The sequence below is a fragment of the Lagopus muta genome, chromosome 2, assembly GCF_023343835.1.
Source record: "Lagopus muta isolate bLagMut1 chromosome 2, bLagMut1 primary, whole genome shotgun sequence".
In the NCBI taxonomy this organism is placed as follows: domain Eukaryota; kingdom Metazoa; phylum Chordata; class Aves; order Galliformes; family Phasianidae; genus Lagopus; species Lagopus muta.
In genome coordinates, this window is record NC_064434.1 from 89,707,764 (window position 1) to 89,726,742 (window position 18,979).

An 18,979-nucleotide genomic window follows, 5' to 3' on the forward strand; every position below is an offset into this window, starting at 1 on the left:
CTTAAGACGAGAAACAATGATTTTTTTTTTTTTCCTTCCTGGCATGCAGAACACTGCATTCCTATTTCATCACTTTAGCCATGGGAAACAAACGTTACACTCAACTCTACACAGGTAGCCATTTAGCCACAGTGAAAATGGAAATCCACTGCTGCTACCTTAGAACAATCATGAGAGTATCTACATATAAATGCATCACACCTTCAGAAGAATTATATTTACGGGGGAAAAAAGAAAAAGTATCATTTCTTCCTAAAGTGTGTTTTACACAGTAGTAGCTTCCCTAGCGGAAGGAAGAAACAACAGTACTATTTTCTAGCTACATATGGAAGGAGATCCATTGGTCTGAGGTAGGTGGATAAGGAAGAATTCCAGACAACCCTTGCTTCTCTGTTTTATCAACTCAGATATAGTCTTATTTTATCTGTCCTGCAACTGCTTTTCCAGCAGGAATCAAGATAAATCTTCGAGCACTGAAACACTGCTTTAGATGACATATTCCACTGAACAGAACTCAGATAACTAGAGAGAATTAAAAGCCAGAAATTTGTTGAAAACCAAAAGCTTACATGCAAATTTCGTAATATGCAGTTTTGTCATAGAAATTGTTAATGGAGCAATAGATTATTTTAAGTGGTACAGATTAAAAAAATGTCTGAAAGCTCTTGGAATATGCAGAAAGAGAGAACAGTAAATTAAGGACTCCCAGGTTTCTAAAGAAAACAAGAAAATTATTTAAAATTAATACTGTGGAAAAAGGAAACATGAGCATTCAAAATAGGGAATACGATTATTGTAACATATGAAATAATAAAATATGCTAAGGTTTTCCAGTAACGAACAGATCTGCCTTAGCATTTAAACTCTGCATTCACAAATATGTATATTTATACATATATGTATAAATGTATGTATGTACATATAGTTTCCCCAATATGTATGGAGGAAATATCCAAAGGATGAATGAAAATAAAACCAGATTGCATTACCCACATCTAGAAGGTCAGAGGTTTAGATTACTAAGGTAATGAAACTTCAGTGAGCTGCTTCAGATCTATTACATTTGTCAGTTTTTATAAGCATGCTTTCTTCAGGCACGCAGTTATAAAATAAAGACACTACATTTGTTGCAATTCACCACCCAGTCCTTATAAAATCATTTGCATGTAAGTCATGAAGAAATTCCCTACTGCTGCATTAGCTAACTAACTAGAGAAATTGGCCAAATCCATTTTAAGAGTAAAAGGAGAGAGAAAGTGAATCCTCTCATCTTGAAGGAACATATATGTAGATTTTCATACAAAGAGATGAAATATAACACAAAGACAACAGAATTTTGGGTGCTGTGGTATTGATTTCTCATGATCTTGCATTAATTAATTTTTTTGCTTCCACTATTCTCCTTCTGCAGAAATACTATATAGTAAGTACAAACATGACTGAGAAATAGCAAAATGTGCACATTTTTCCCCCTGTTTCTTCCCTCTCCTTTCAAGGACACTTAGCTGCATTATAAATCAAGACAAGGACTGTATTTCCTATGAGAGCAAAGCAGATCAACATAAGTGATGGCAGGTTAACATCTAGTTACTGGAGTAAATACTAAGCACACTTACTTGGTTTTGACCATTCCACTTCTACAGCAGTATGATTAACAGCACGTGCAATGAGGATACTTCCTTTCTCCGGTAATCCTGCTAATGTAGTAGCTATCACTTCTTCACTTGATGTATATCCTACCTCGTTGTGCACTATGAGCTTGTATTCGTATGTTGTGTACCTAAGACATTTTAAAAATAATTACATGGAAGAAAAAAATGCAGATGGAGAAAACATTTGTTTTAACACATCTGCCTGAGCCAAAGTTTTGTTGCTCCTTTTTCCCACCACCCTCTTCAGAAAATTGCAGCTGCATGCCTTGCACCAATGAAGACTCTGTAAGAGCTGTCTTATTCTTGGAAATAATTTAGCACCATTAACATGGTAACAAGAATAGAGCACGTTATTTCACTTCTTCATAGTTGTAGCTTCTGAGGTGTTGAGAGATTATAGCTCAATTCAATATGTAATTACAGTAGTGGCATCCTGCCAAAATTTGGATCAGAATTTAATCAAATGAGGCTTTTTTCCCCTTTAGGGAAACACATTGATTTTAACTTGCAGAATCTCATTTGTAAAAGTGATTCACCACGCAGTCAGGACTCTGCCACTGCAAAAACATGAAAAAAAGCACCTAATAATGCAAATCCACTTAATAAAGTAATTTTCTTTGCAACTGTTTATATTGAACTTATACAGATTTATTAAATTCTACATGTATATTTAGTAAATCAAGTGAGTATCACTCCATAATTTATTCTCTAACTCAAATGACATTAAGGGAGATTCCATAATCTCAAAATTATTTTCATCATCAGAAGCTTGATGCAAAACTGTGTAATTACAATAACACAGGATAATCTTGTTCAAAGTTTTGCTGAATCTACATCACTGAAAGAACTGTCTATGAATACAATAAAGGAACTGCAAATACTCAATATCTGGAGATTTCTCTATAAAAAGCCATTAACGATGTATATTTATTTTGATTTTTTTAATTTTTTTTTTTACTCTTTTATTTTAGAACTCTATATAATGCAACCACCCAGCCTTATTTTCCAAAGAGCTAAGCTTTAACAGTTCCTCTAAGAAGGGGAAACTAATGGGACCTCATAGATCCCATTATAATGATAGGCATTTTTAAAAAAGATGACAACATACACTGTGAGCACAGCACACGTGAGCATATGATATTTTCTTGGACTGGATGAATATTTTCCTGGATCCTGCATGGGATCTATTCTAGTCTTGCAAGTTAAGAGTGAAAATATCAGATTTGTTTTTGGATTCACATTTTCAACACTGAAAACTACTAGAACACTAATCTATTAGCAATGAAACAGCCATTTGAAGTAACCACTACCAAAATAGACTTCTGGCAAGAATATAATAAAGAGACACAGGAATATAATAAAAAGACACATTTTTAAACATGACACAAATATGTAAAATAAATTTTGAGATTCAGATTTTCCGTGAAAAGTAAGGCTAGAATCCCTCTATATCTTTTTTCTAGCCACAAATTCCTCTTGAGCCACAAAAAGCAAAAAGACAGTTTTAGGCTGCAAAGCCCTCTCCAAAACAAGCATTCAGGTGTATCCAATGGATGGGCACACTTTTCTGGCCACAATTGCTTCAACCCAAAAACTTCCTTTTGCCACTGATACACTGTGGGAACTTGTTCCAGCACTGCTGAAAAGAGCTATGTTAAGACCAAAGAATCATAGAACCATTAAGGTTTGAGAAGACCTCTAAGATTATCTAGTCCAACTGTCAACCTATCACCAACACTGCTCACTAATTACATCCCTCAGCACCACATCTACATGGTTCTTGAATACCCCAGGGAGGGTGACAACCACTCCTCGGACAGCCTATTCCAACGCCTCACTGCTCTTTTGGTGACGGTGTTTTTCCTAATAATCAACTTGGAAATTCTATGGTAAATTTCAATCATGATTTAAGAAAGAAATGGACATGTGGTCAGGGTTGGATTAAAGAACGGCTGCATGATGCATGATCAGATGCTTACAGTAAGCAGGCAGGGAAAAGCCAGAGGCCCTAGCCCTTGGCTCAGTTCAGTCTATACAACAACACTCAAGAGCAGAGACCACGTTCTGCTGCTTCACATCATGCTCAGCAGAGATGCCCAGACAGATTTTATCAAAGTAGAAGTAATGTACATGTATTTGACGGGCAGCGATTGATATGCAGTCCTCATAAATCATGCCAGCTCACAAGCACAGAGAAGACACACATTCTGAAAACATCTACGAATATTTTACCAAAACTTTACTTGCAAAAGAACAATGCAAAATCTGTATTGCGTCTTCCATAAGGATTTCTGAAGAGGGTATTTGCTTGTTTTTAAGATGTTAGCCTAGACTCTGTGATGGGAAATAAAGACTGAATGAGAGCAAATGCCTTGTTCTATACCCCACAGTACGTCCATAATATCCCGAGAAACAGAGTGCACCTTCCTTTTCCCCATTTTCTGCACTCCACATTTAATTATGATGAAGCTACAACAAAGCTGCCCTTAAATTACATCTGTTCAAAATGCACTAAGTACTTTCCTCAAGCTCAGAGATATGAAGGCAATCATTAAGCTAAACACACAAGAAAAAACAATGCAGAAACCACCTTTCAGATGTATTCTAACTAGGACTTCACAGTTATTCTGCACGTGCTATGATTTTGCCAAAATCAGACATATGTACGAAACTAGAGCATTTGTACATGTAAATATAAATAGCTTGATTGCACACAGATGCTAAAACTTCACAAGACTTGCACATTCATTTGACTTTTAGAGCAATATAATACATGAAAGAGTCAAGAATGACCGAGTAATAATAAATCCCCACATATTAGAATGATTAACACCAAAGATGATGACAAAAACTATTTCATTACATAATTAATATGTTCACTACATAAAGACACAAGAAATACTTTGAACTATTAAACATACACTATACAAAATGCCAGCATTTGTTTTTATAGTTTTTGTAATCTCACCTGCTAAGACCCTTATCTTCATAAAACCACTGAGTTCCTGAGTAAATATTGTGCCACAGATTTAAATCTTCAGGGGGATTTGATGCAAGTGGTTGCTGGATTTTACGTCTCAGGAGCTCATATCTAACACAAAAGACAAGCAGAACACCAGGATTATCTCAACTAATGTTATTACACAAAAAAAAAAAAAAAAAATCTTTTTTTTTTAAAGCCACATATTATTTTGTTTTCACAGCTGTAAACTTTCTGAGATAAACATTCCATTTAATGTTTAATGATTTAAAACATTTAGTTACTTAAACTGCTTTGAAAATGAAAAATGAGCACTTTCATTGGAAAGACTAAATGTATTTAATAATCCACAGATTTTAAAATTGTGGAAATGGTATGAAGATGAAGTCCAAGTCCAAATAGTCCAGTTACAGTGTCTTGCACAGACTTGACTCATGTCATCTGACATGCATAGGCTGTTCCTGAATATGAAATTGAAATGTCTCTCTTGCAAATGTACTGAAATATGTAACCTTGCTATTACTATTTTACACTACTTAAGTGTGCATTTGTGTTTAACGTGTTCATAAATAATCTCAGTGTTGATTATAGATGACAAACGGGCATAGAGTGAGTTTACTTTTCCATTGACAGGGCTTAGCAAAACAATATTGTATTTGAGTAGCTATTCATGATGTGAGCTTGAAAGACCAAACTACTTATTCCTGGCTTTCATGGGTAGCTGAATGTGTATTCCCGTCTGTTATCCAAACAGCAGGTCAGCTGAAGGCCATCTTTCAAAAGGTTTGCCATAGGACTGCCTGATTCAGACCAGCCCTTCCACTCACTCTGCATCACTCACTCTTTCTCATATTTTATATAAAGTCTATATGGAATTTAACAAAGATTAAGTCGCTTCATGTCTATACAAACTATACGTTGTATTTTGTAATCATTCTAGGGATTACACAGAAAACTATATTCTAAAGGAAACAAATATATAGATTTGTTCAAAATCCTGTAGGATTATTATTCTTTATTGCATTTCACAGAACAATTTTAATAGGACTTTCATTTCAGTTTTTTTGGTATTGTTTCTTTGTAAGTCACTAGAGATTTATCTTTCTTCTACCTTCTACCACAGTGGAATTGCTTTGGATGGTAAGCTGCGGTTTTTATCAAAACAATAGTTACATATGTCTATTTAGTCACTTAAGTTGGCAAAATTCTAAGTTCTGAATTGCTTTGCATCCCCCAGTACAGCTGGAAATGCAGTTCTTTCAAATTCCAGCACAGAATTGTAGGGGTTGGAAGGGATTTCTGGAGATCATCAACTCCCTGCTGAAGCAATTCTGTACAGTAGGTTGAGCAAGAAAGCATCCAGGTGGGTTTTGAGTATCTCCAGAGAAAGATGGTCCACAACCTCTCTGGGCAGCCTGTTCCCATGCTCTGTCACCCTCATAGTTCTTGTTAAGTTCTTGTGTTCACATGGAACTTCCTATATTCCAGTTTGTGCTCCTTGTTCTCTTGCTGCAATGCCACCAAAAAAATCTTGAAGACTTTTCCCTTAAGCACTTATTTCTGAAAAAATTTCCTTTGATGTACAAGCATTCTGCACTGGAGAAGTTCAACATCCTATCACAGTAGTCTTTCTGACCACTGGCTGCGTGTGCAATTTGACTTCATTTTTTTGATGTTAAGATCATTCCAGATTTGAGGCCCTGAATTAAGCTGGTATATAATGGATACTGCATACAATGATTTTGTGTTGATTCAAGTGCAGAAATCAGCTGATAAGCTCTGATTCATGGGAGTTGAAACCTCTGCACCGTGGAAGCAAGGCCATACACAGGAGTTCCAGATAACTTTCTTCATTGATTTGGGGAAATAATCCTCAACAGAGACAAGCCAGCATTGTGACACTGACCATAGCAATGTGAAACCAAACTATCATTGCTGGAACTGGGAACATAACTATGGAAATCAAATAACAAAAACTAATTTAACTGCAACTTCATAAAAATATTTAGGTGACTTTATGTAAGAGTACAACTCTCACATCAGTGGTTTATCAATGCCAACATAATCCAAAGACAGACTATTATAGTTTCATTAGGAACACTCCTGGCATGATCTGTCTAATGTAATTCATAGACAAGCTACAAAAAACTTCAGAATTTTTCTGAACATTGGATTATGATCATGTGCAAATCACCTTCACTGGCAGCTGCTGCTGCTGCTCTGCTTGCTGCAGACTTATTGCTCCATCATGCTGTACAGAGCAGCTGCTCCAGTGGTGGTTCTTGTTGAGGACAGCATGGCAGGCACACCATGAAGGAAATGAAATCTGCAGATGTAGGAATTACTTCAATAATCTATGGTAAAATGGCCATGTTGCTAAATCCAGAATAACAGGCTGCTTTTCAGTTGTAGTGTGCTCTAATTAAGCCTGAAGAAAAAGTCAAGCTACTGTGTATAATAATGTAGGCAACTGAAATAGCATCACACGATAATTACTGAGCCCATCAGTGCACCTAGAAGAGAGCTACAGATGGCTTATGGAGATATAAGTCTACAGACAATATTTCACAAAACCTTAAAGCACCAGATAGACAGATTTGACTTTTTAAAATTATGTGCACTTTCTAAATCTTCATGTATTCAAATCCTTGGTGGTTTTTTGTTTGTTTGTTAGTTTTTCTTAATGCACACATAGTAATCACAGAATCAAGATTCCCATTCCACGATTGCAGAAAAATCTCAGAGGAAAAGCCTTATTTTAGTTCCTGTGGAAAAATCCAGATTTATATACCTACCACTTCCTTACAATAAGCATTTTCTGATTAGAACCTTGTATTACTTTAACTTCTCTTTCTTTTACTCTTTCATTCACAACTTGATTAATAAGTTTAGTTCTGAAGCTTATTTTGTGTTATCATGCCACCTTTGTCATAAATAGCCCACATACGTTCACAGAGATCTCATGTTTTTCTTGACATCTTTTCAGCAAAACATTGCCTGAACCTACCATCAACAACTAGCTGATCCTACAGAGCAAAACAGTTATATGGCTTTGCAAAGATCCCATGCATGCTCTTTCTGCCTTTTCAGGCAGTGCTGATTTGAAAGACCCATAGGATTCTTGAAAGCATTCTTTCAAGAACAGTAAATTCCACAGCATGGATGCCACGTGTGCTCTCAATAGTCCTGTCTCCTCTGAAGTTCAAAGTAATTCAAAGTTCACCCAACATTATCTGCCTCCAGACATACTCAATTTCTGTAAGTCCTCTCATGAGCACCTGAACCCGAAAGAGGAACTTCAGAATGAGAAATGAAGAGATTGCATGATAAAGTTTGCATTGCCTAAAATTTTCTGAGTCAGACATAGAAGAAAACTGCTAATTCATCAGCAACTAAAAACTTACCTCAAATGAGGACCATTTGGCCTTAGTGGTGGTAGCCAAGATATGGCAATAAAAGACTCGCTGATCGGAGTCACAGACAAGGGACTGATGCCCTCAGGAGCGGTTGAAGGTGTGGTCACACTGGTAGGCAAACTCTCTGTGCAGCCTCCTAGTAAGCCATTGCCTCCAGAACAAGCTACTACAGTGATGGAGTAGTTTGTGTATGGTAAAAGATTAGTCACCAAGTAACTTAATGTTGATGCAGAATTTCCAGCAATGACAATTCGTGGATCAGGCATGCGAATCTCGTAGTTTAGGATTTCACCATTCTGTATCAGAGGAGGTTTCCATGAGACCTGAAGAAGGAGAAAAATATAAAAATAAATGACTGACTGCAGTATGCGGAAAAACAGATGCAACATGGTATAAATGGGCACAGACATAAACTCAAATGGGCTTTTACTTCTCTGTCATGACAGACTTCGTGTTTGACTCAGGTATCTGAGACTGATTTTTAAAGGTACTTCAGCCAGAAATCTAACCTTTAATTTCAGAGAGGGTTTCTGGTCTGGGGTTTCAGAGATGACACTAGCCATTGAAAATCTACCATCAAGCTGGACCAATAAAATGGGAGCGCTCCGCTTCATTCTAAAGGTATTCAGGTGCATTAGCAAAAATGCACTGAGCATCATAAATACCACTGTTCTTTATTTGCTTAAGATATACTGCTTGGTGTGTTTGCCTCTTACTGGTAGAGTAAGAACAAATCTTGTTTAATATTTGCATCATTTTCAGAAATGTATAATTGCATTAGCTCCTAAAAAAGCCAAGACTTTTCATACTTCTTATATGATGAAATCTCCTATTTTTCATTTTTCAGTAAATTACATTGCTAATATCAGACAAATAACATTTTTCAATTTTCAAAATTATAAAATTATGCTGAGAATACTTAACGCTGCTATGCTTCTGTCTTGATTTGATTTATACTTTTTTTTTTTTTTTTCAAATGCATTTTATCTATGTATTACTCTTACCAATTCCAGTAAGGAATCACCCCAAATCACTGTACCATAAACTGTGATAAAGTGCAAGGATGCTCTTCATACTTTTGTAAGGCTTTTTGCAAATGTATCATGAGAGAGAGGATTTCAGTCCAACGTAATGAGGACATGCAACTATTATAAAGAAACTCAAAGTTTATAAAGTTTGCATAATAGCATTGATTAGTCCTTCATTCCCTAGAACTCTCAGTGTAGGAAGTATAGCACCAGTTCTTTTCTCATCCCTGTGCCTGTTTTCCCTGCTCCTGACCCACTCATCTAAAACAACTGCTGCTTTTTTCCTCCCGTGCATGGGACATGCAAGGTTTGAATCCAACGATGGAAAAGACACAGAACTGGAGAACATCAAGACGAAGATATGTGAAGAATAAAATAAACAAATATAATAATGACGTTGTGATACTGAGATACCTCAAGGTGAATGTTTTTCAATAATTCTCTCCAGTATCTGAAGGAAGTGTCTTTAAAATGGTATATACACTATTACAGAAGGCAATGGAAACAGAGAAGCTTGATTTAAAAGTGATTTTTAAAGGACTCCTGGGGATTAGGAAGTGTTATATCTTAGGTACAGAAGGACCTCTCAGGCTGTCAGACTTGCAAGAAACCTGGCAGCAAAGTACTAGAGAAAGCTGAAGGATTTTGATAACAGAATCTGGAATACAATTAAACAGAGAATTAGAAACAGGGTGATTTTGAGTAAAGACAGCACAAACAAGATTATTGGTGCCCACATAGGAAAGGCTTAGCTCTGGCTAATTATCAAATGCTGCATTCAGATTTCTGTTACTTGTGGTCCCAAATAATGATCAAACAAATAAAGTACTATAAACACAGCACTGCAAAATTTCACAGAATGTAGGACGCAGTTCTGCACTGTTCTCACAGACACTGAGCAGAACTCTCATTCTAAGGTAGTTAATGAGATCTGGTTGTAAGTTTAAGAAGCAGACAAGAGTGGATTATTAAAGCAGGCAACAGAATGTTTTGTTTTCAAGTGCAATTAGAAAGCATTCAGGTCAGTAAATTTCGGGTGAAGTCTCCAATCCCAATGCTTTTTGTTGTTATCATACTGCACACACCAACAGGATGCATTGTATATAGCACAGAAAAAGGGGAGTGTGCATGGGCTGCTTATTTTTGGGGACTTACTTTGGAGTTACTGAAAAAGCAGAGAAAACATCAACGGATGGAACACCACAGTAAAACACACATTTTTGCAACAATTATATATATATATATTTTGAGGTATATATATATATATATATATATATATATATATATATATATATTAGAGGTGTAGCACCTGTTCTGAAATTTTGCTTTGGTGAAGTGTGACTGAAGATAATATATTCTAATTTTTTTTTTTTTTCAGAGTGCTAATACAGTACAATTTGTCATTACCAGCAAGAAAAACCCTCTTACTTGTTGCTAAATGCAAGGCAGCATCTAATAGAAGACCTGCATGTCAAATGCTTTGGAACATTCCTGGTATTACCCTCTCAGAAGAAAACACTGTCTATGAATGCTCGCCTTATACAAAATCTTATTTAATCACTCCTTTTACTCTGCATTTTAGATACACAAATTTTATGTCTAGCCAAACAAAACTAGATAATAGAATTTGCACGGGACTTGTCATATAATGTAACTCCTTGACATAAGGACTGTGTTAATGTCGTGAGAAGAACAGACACAACGCCAGAATCTCAGTTCATGAGTCTTATATGCAATATGGAAGTCACCAGGTGTTCCTTCACAGTATTTGCTGTGCACTAGAAGATAAAAAGTTTTCATAGTGTGCATAACCTATATGCTGCATGGGGCTTACACTGGGAAATTTTTTTTTAAGAGAAGTGAAAACCAGGCTGAATAATTCAATCAGCAGAACCATAACACAGAAATGAAACTTATTTTCTTCTGTGCATGGGTAGATCACGCAAAGATATGAAGAGTAGTTACTGTTTTGTTTAATATTTTTAGAACTAGACAAAAGGATGACCAAGGATACCGAGAGTCACTGGTCAGCTGACGTGCTTTGAGTTGCCTATGTCAGCTTGCAGTGGCAGGACATGAAGCTATCAACCAGCCTCTCTCTCTTCGGTAAGGAAAGCTGTTGTCTTTTCACTTCAGTGACAGGCCAAGGTCAAGGGACTGCCTGACAAATATGATGTAAAGGAAGGTGATGGAGGCAGCTTGGTTAACACATATGACACTGCTGGATCACTTCTCCACTTCAATGCGCCAAGGTTTGAGGTAAGAGCTTGGCAATGCATGAAAGCAGGAAAGCTCACTAGACAGGCTGTGTTGGAAGCAGTAACAGTTTGTTCATTGATTTGAAGCTCAGCACTGAGACCATGAAAGAGGATGCCCATGAGGAAGAGAGAATAAGGTAACTACTGGGAGAGATTAACTGATTCAATGTAATGACTCTGGAAGCTGTCATTTAAAGATCAAAGCACCTTATTTTCTCCACCACAAAATTTAAAGAGACAGAAATTAGCCATTTTCTCCCCATTAAACACTTATAACCTTGAAAGTCTTTTTTTTTTTTTTTTAATTATTTTTTATTTTTTATTTTTTTCTGTGACAGCAGTTGAAACCCGCAGTTTAGTTCAGAGCTATGGTAAGGGAGGCATTTGCACTTAACTGTTTTAATAGTTCAGGCCTGGCTTTAACAGTTTGTTTTCAAATCAGCATGTTTGGCTTCATTCTATTTTAATTTCTCCTTGCTACTGCTTGTAATATCTACGAACTTAAATAAATACACTACTGAGAGCTTTTCACTGTTGCTCTCAGAGCGCAGTGTTAGTCTCAAATTGCAAGTGTTATCATTTAAGTTTTACTGATGAATAGACTAAATCCCAGAATAAGTTACATAACAGAAAGAAGAAAACCTGAAAAGAAAGACTATCCCAATTCTGCACTCTAGACACTGAACCACCGTCCTTCGCAAAAGAAAAATAAAAAAATCAGAAGTAGCTGGGAGATTAATTTTGTCACGAGGTTTCATCTGACCTCACAGAAATTATACCAGGTTTCAATCAGAAGCCAGCATCACACCAGAAAAGCAAATCCTGACTGAGGTCAATGATAATTACTCTTACAGACTTTGCAGATGAATTATATCAAACTTCAGCACTATCACAGAAGAACTGTACAATCAGCTTTGCAATAACAGACTACTGCTACAAAAACTTCTCTAGCTGTCTCATAGATGGGGGGATACGCAGATGAAAACCTGATTAGTTCACCTCGCTGTATGATCTGTACTAAATGAGCAAGCTGTGCAAGAAATCACAATCCTAAAATGTGGAAAACCTCTGGTGTGTAAGTTAAGGTTGTTCCTATGGGTGTTGGTGTATCCTAAGTCGCTCAAGCAGCACTTATGTGGCAAATAAACCAAGGTCTCCCTGACCTTAGCAGCACTACAAGGCAATCTTCACACAAGGATTGATTGCTCCTAAATAATTTCCCCAGTGCACCAGGCATACCTGCATAAAACTGCAATAGAAGTGAACAAATCCCAACCTTTTTCCTCCTCCAAATAAACCTGCCAGGTCTTCTTGCATTCAAGGCCTACACACCTTCAGCGTTCAAGGAGCAGATGTCAGGATTGCTCATATTCTTAAAATATTCTTAGACAACTGTCACTTGAAGCATTTTGAGAATGAAGAAACAAAATACTAGGAGTTTAACCTGAAGGAGAGGTCTTCTTATCAACGTCATGCTTTATCACAGAGGTAAAAGCTAAAGCTTCACTTTTGTGTTATTCACCAGCTTCAGCAACCATGGAGTTATTCCAGCAACAATTCCAACAACATCCAACCCTCTGTAATCAGAAGCAACTTCACAGGGCAGCACACATTAAAGCACGAGATAAAAGTGACTTCAGAACACGCATCTATGTTGGTAATTTCATAGGAATTGGGTAAATAATAAAGGAAACAGCTTTCTTTTCACAAATCGTACTCAAACTGTAACTAAAGCTATTTCACAACATAAGTGAAGTGTAAGTGGCATCCGTTCCGCACAACTGAAATCTTCTCTCGGGCCTTGTAGCTCCAGCCTCAATGCAACAATGACAACAGGCATTTAGCTGTCCACTGTCCAACTTCTGAGCCAATAAAGGACAGAATTCAACATATGTATATATATTGGGCCCTGTTAATTTTGGTTTCTGACTTTTAGATCCAATTTATTGGTCAAATCTGAAAAATAGTTACTAGAAATAGCTACTTTGGCAACAGGAAAGGTTGTGGACTGCTCAGTCTGCAGGCTTCCACTCTATTTATCTATGTTACCATTTCTTACATGCAAAGAAAATGGCAGGTGAACTGTAACTCAAGTGATTGTCATCTGAAGGTGACAACAAATATAAACGGCACTGGAAATAGAAGCCTAGAACCCTTCCTCAATCAGAGAGCCATAAGGAAATACTTGAGAAACGGAAGTAATTACTACAGAATTAATGACATGGTCTGAAATCAACACACACAAAAGAAATTAGAAAGAAGAATGACAGTTCGGGGCCATAGAATCACAACTATACTGCATTTCTAACACACAATATGTACATAACATGAATCAAGAGAGAAGTCAAATAAATTATAATAATTTTTGGTTTTCTCATTTTGCATCTAATAAATTTGAAAGAAGTTTCTGCAGCTGATGTTATAATGAAGGAATACTGGAGCACAAGAATTATATGCCAATAAGGTACTTATTTCAACCACCCAGGATGAAATCAATCTCTTATCACCTATCTGCACACCAAGAAGAAAGATCTTTCCTTTGTCTTAAGAGAAACTTCATGATTAAGTACAGCTCACACCATCTCCTAAAAAGTTACACGAAGAAAGATAGAAAATGGCTGCAGCTTCTTGTCTATGGGCAGTCTAGGTGGCAGCACTGGTCAGCTAGGAAAACAAGACAGGCAAATACTCATCAGCAAGTCTCCAGTTGAGCCAGTAATTAAGATTACAGCTGCCTTCCCTTTGCCAAAGATCTTAAGGGAAAACTACAGCAGCAAAAGGGAAATCTTTCTATTTAAAGTTAAATGGCCAAAGTTGGACAATTTACAAACTGCAGTTAATTTAATTCAGTGTACACAGCCACATAATGCTTTTCCTACACAATGAATTCCTTTAAATAATTATTCACCGTGTAAACCAGCTTCTTTCTCGAGCCACTCAACCTAGCCACATTCTTGAATGTCATATCAGTGTGAAGTGTCAGATTAAAGCATCACAGCAATTGCAACCCTCACAAGAAAAGGAAACAATTTCTTTGATACTTCTGTATATTAAGGTATAGCAAATCTTGTGTAACAGGAATAACGTTCATGGCATTGGCATATACTAAATAAGTGGTTTTTGCAGTTGCTGAATACCTCCACTTCACTTTGGCATTTAATCAGCCACAAAAGCAGTTTATTGTGCAGTATACTCTACTACCACAAACATTATCAATTCAGCAAATATTAAAAAATATCATGCAGGTGTCACAGAAATGGGTACTTTAAAAATTATTGACAGCTTTACGTTTCCTGCTGCACAAAAGAAAGCAAGTTAAATGTTACTGAGAGATATCAGTCCATTCTGATTAAAATAGAATGTTAAAGGAGCACATACACATCAAAAGTGTTTATGCCAAGTGACCTGCTGTGATGATATTTTCCTCCTTGCAGAGTGAAAGCTTTGGTCTATGAAAATAAGCTGTATACTCAAGTGAGTACTATCCTGGAGTGCTTTGAATTCCTCACATCCTCAAATCATTTATATTGATTCTATGACTAAATAAAGGAATGGAAATATGTTTCTCTCTCTCTCTTTTAATAAATTCTCTCTGTTTTCAGTATAAGTAAATATTTGCACTCCTGGTTTAGGGATTGGTTGCACTGACAGCTGAAAGCCTCTATCGATTTGCAACCCTGGCTTGGTAAAGGAGTCTCTCACTAATCTTTCCCACAGTGCCCTTCCAATACTTTCTGTGCTAACCTGGAAGGACAGCTCTCTCTAGGGCAAGGGGTAATTAAACTCCCATATTGGCTCCTTCTTGTAGAGATAGCTTATTTTGCATTCTCTGCTTAAGATTCACCATCGTAGATACTGAACAAGATGAGAGTGCTGTAAAGCACAAGCAGACTCCACAAATTTGATTCAACAGTAGGCTACTCAGGGGAGAAAGCCTGCAATTCTGGGACTCTCCTCAGAGTTTAAAGACAGCAACGTAAAACAGTTCCAAATCTGATCCAACCCGCTTCCACATATGAAAGCTTTTCAACCAGCAATTGACAGTCCTCGCAAAAAACATCACAGTAATTCTGGCCTGGAAACAATTAAGGCTGCTCTTAAAGTACTGTCTCCTATTCTGTTATACTGGCCCGTGACAGCAAAGGCGGATGTTGGTGGTATGACAGCAGAGATTGAACTTTCCCACCAATATCCCTTACGTATTGTTGCTGTGTGACAGATGGCAGCAGAGGGGCACTCTGACAAAATGGAGTCTGATGTGGAAGTGTGTATGAAGCAAAGGTGTGTTGCTGAATTCCTCCATGCGGGAAAAATGGCACCCAATGACATTCATTGACACTTCCTCAGAGAGACCCAACAGTGATGTGAGTACAGTGAGGTGGTGGTGGTGCATTTCAGTAGTGGTGACAGGACATAGAAGACAAGCCTTGTTTTGGATGATCACGCAAGATGTTTACAAGAATGGCATGCAGGCTCTTGATCTTCTAGTGAAAATACATAGCTAATGGTGGTGGTTTTGAAAAAATAGAGAACATTCTCAGCTTCAAAACACTATAAAATCCTCTTACTGTGCTCTTTGTAACTTGGAAAAAAAGTAGGAGGCAACCTATGGAGCAGCCTATGTACCATAAGTCTGTGTTGAAGACGCAAAAATGGCTTGGGGAGTTATCTATACAGATCTTCTATCTTGGTAGAAAGAATAGAGAAAAAAAAGTTTTAAATGGACGCTACTTGGATTATCTCATATTCTCCTACAACAGAACAGTGACACAGACTGCATAATAGAATCTCAATATCATAGCAATGTCAACTAGCTTTCAGAATCTTACTCTGAAATGAACATGCCACAGATTTAAAGAGAGGGAAACAACCATACCACCCACTAGCAAAATAACCCATTTGACTTATGAGAAGACTAACAAGGAAGGCTGCTTCTATCTGCCAAGCAGCAGAAGGTGAGAAAAACGGTGCAACAAAGTTGTTCCACAGTTCTTTCAGTTATGTTCTGCAATAAGCTCTCCCGCACCTATAACCTTATTTCAGTTTTTAGAAAGTATTGTAAATGACAGTAATAATAAAAAAAACTAACAATCTCTTGCTGTCCCGAATGAGTAAGATTTTTATGGGACACTTAGAACCTTAGAAATCAGAAGTAATGTTTAATTGTCAGAATATACAGGATTTGTACCAAGTCATACATGGCATTTTTGCATGCCTCTTGCCCTCAAATTATGAAAACTATCAGGTTAAACAAAACAAAATAAAACTAACTAAATTAAATAAATTACTAGATAAGATGGAGGAGTTTCTGTCAGCACTGTCAAAGGATACCAATAGTTCGTACACCGTGAAAGAGAATTTTCACTACAGGTCAGATAATTAGAATACAGTGTATTTGGAAAAGCATACACTTAAGTCACTTTTATCAGTTAAATGCCGCCATATTTAATTTTTAACATTTTAATCTAAATATTTTAATCAAGAAAAATGAACTGCAAAATCAAAGTGTGGAAATAAAAACATCTGACCATTAATATCATTGGTAGAAATTAGTCTTAACAAACTAAATAAAAACGAGACTCCAAGCAGAGAAAACCAAGCTCAAAACTGCAAGAGCAGCAGTGACACAAAGAATGTCCACGATTTGTACAGAAGGTCATACAGTGATGATATTAAAGGGCTTTAAAGACTTCTGAATGTTAATGATAGACTGGATAAGAAGAGGGAAAAAAGAGCATTCAAATTCTTTGGCAAGAAAGGAAAAAAATTCAAAGCATTGTTTTATCGTAATTAAATGATTAGAGAGTGAAGACTGCACTGTCTGATTTCACGTTTCAGAAGAAATAAATGATCAAACTGACTTACAGTATTGGTAGATTCCTTAATCTTGGAACTGAGCAAAAGAAAATAAAATTACAGCTGAGCACACACCTCTGATCTCAAGAAAAGACATCCAGTCAAAAATGACAAAGCTGCTGATAATTCGTGTGCTTATATAATTGGGATTGAGTGTTGACTGCATTTGGAGAAAGAAGAAAATATGGGCAAAATATAAAATTATTATGCCCTTATCACAGTAACTGAAGCATTAAAGGTTGCCGTGACTTCTTTTTTCTCCACAAATATAGTTGAAGCCAATGTGTAAAAGCTCATGTAATACAACGTGGACATGGTAAGCAAGCCACTGAACTAGGGCTGCTGTTTACTCAGCATTATTTCTTCTGGTAAATCCATGAAATATGTCTTAGTGTAAACTGTGGTAGATATTAAGATGTATTTACAGAAACACAGATAGTAGAGTCTTGGAAGTATATAGCCCAAATCTCCAATAAGCAGTCTGGCAATTCATCACAATTACTAGAGGTCGATCATTATTAATTCTTACGGTAACCACTGTACTCATACTGAACTCATTTGCCATTAATGTGGATGTAACAAGCAATTCCTTAGACATTACAACATAAGTTTAAGAGCTCAGGATTTTTTTTATATCTAGTCGTGAGTGGCTTTAATCATAGTTTAAAATTATGCACAAACAAAGCAAAAAATCATCATTGGTTTACTGCTCAGATTCACACCCTCAAACTGCTTAGACTGCACTGGTAACATTACTATGTTTACCTTTTGAAAATACGATGTATACCAAAAATAATAAATCTAACAGATGAACTTCAGTCTTATGCAAATGTCCTTTGTTTTGTGCTCTGTTGAGCAAGCTACTGTACCAATACTTTTGGCATTAGTACAAGACTGAATCCATGGAAGCATGTGTGTATTTACACAAAAGAGGCTTCTAAGCTACAAAAATCCCTCTTGTTTGGTTACACTAATTTCCCTTGAATGAAGTTTGTATGCAAGCCAAAACAATGGTAGTTATCCTGTCCTCTAGAGTTCATTCCCAACAGAACGATGCAAATAATTGAAAACTTCCTAGGTAGCCCTGTAAGACTATTCTATTGTAAATCAGGAGAACAATATTGCTATGTTTTTCTTCTTTGCTGCTTTACAAAATCTGATTGCTATATATTAGGCTTACTGAATTACATAAAAATTCTTTTTACTTAGCATTTTAATGAAGCCTTGAAATATTGGGGAAGGTAGTAGGTTATTTTCTGATCTGATTAGGGAGTTAAAGGTAAGCATTCAAGTTTAATATTCAAACTACATCAGGTGTATACAGAAAAAAATGAATTGGAGTAGAATGGCAAGAGGCTAGCAAAAAGGGAAGATGGAAAGGAACGTAATGCTTTTGAACCTAAGGATAGATGCTAATTATTTAGCTACCCCTGCAGCAAATAAATGTTAGCTCAGCCAGTAGATGTCTCTCTTAAATACAAGTCACTACAGGACAAACCTGTTAAAGACATGAGGCGATGAAAATGATCTCTACCTTAACTGAACGTGGTCCCTGCACTTCTGCATCTGGTATCTGAACACCTGCAGGTCTTGATGGTCGAGTGGTAACTTCTGACCATGCGCTGCTGTTTGTGCCTCCATTAACAGTGCTCATCAGTATCCTGTATTCATATTTCTGCCAAGGGCTCAGTGCAGTACTCTGGTCAATATAGCTCATGGACTGACTGAAAGGAAGAGTCACCACAGTTGATAGCTGTTCTGTTCCTTTTACCCTCCTTTCTATTGTAAG

At 36.7% G+C, this 18,979-nt stretch overlaps 1 protein-coding gene across 1 annotated transcript in view; it reads right to left on the reverse strand.

Moving 5' to 3' along the window:
- USH2A (usherin) overlaps nt 1–18,979 on the reverse strand; it is a 391,434-nt gene that overhangs the window by 106,525 nt on the left and 265,930 nt on the right. The window contains exons 41-44 of the mRNA XM_048935557.1: nt 18,725–18,979; nt 8,037–8,371; nt 4,621–4,743; nt 1,617–1,780 (exon numbers count right to left, since the gene is read on the reverse strand). The exon at nt 18,725–18,979 is cut by the window's right edge and continues 374 nt beyond it. Coding sequence (XP_048791514.1) covers nt 1,617–1,780; nt 4,621–4,743; nt 8,037–8,371; nt 18,725–18,979 — 877 coding nt within the window. The remainder of the gene's footprint in view (nt 1–1,616; nt 1,781–4,620; nt 4,744–8,036; nt 8,372–18,724) is intronic.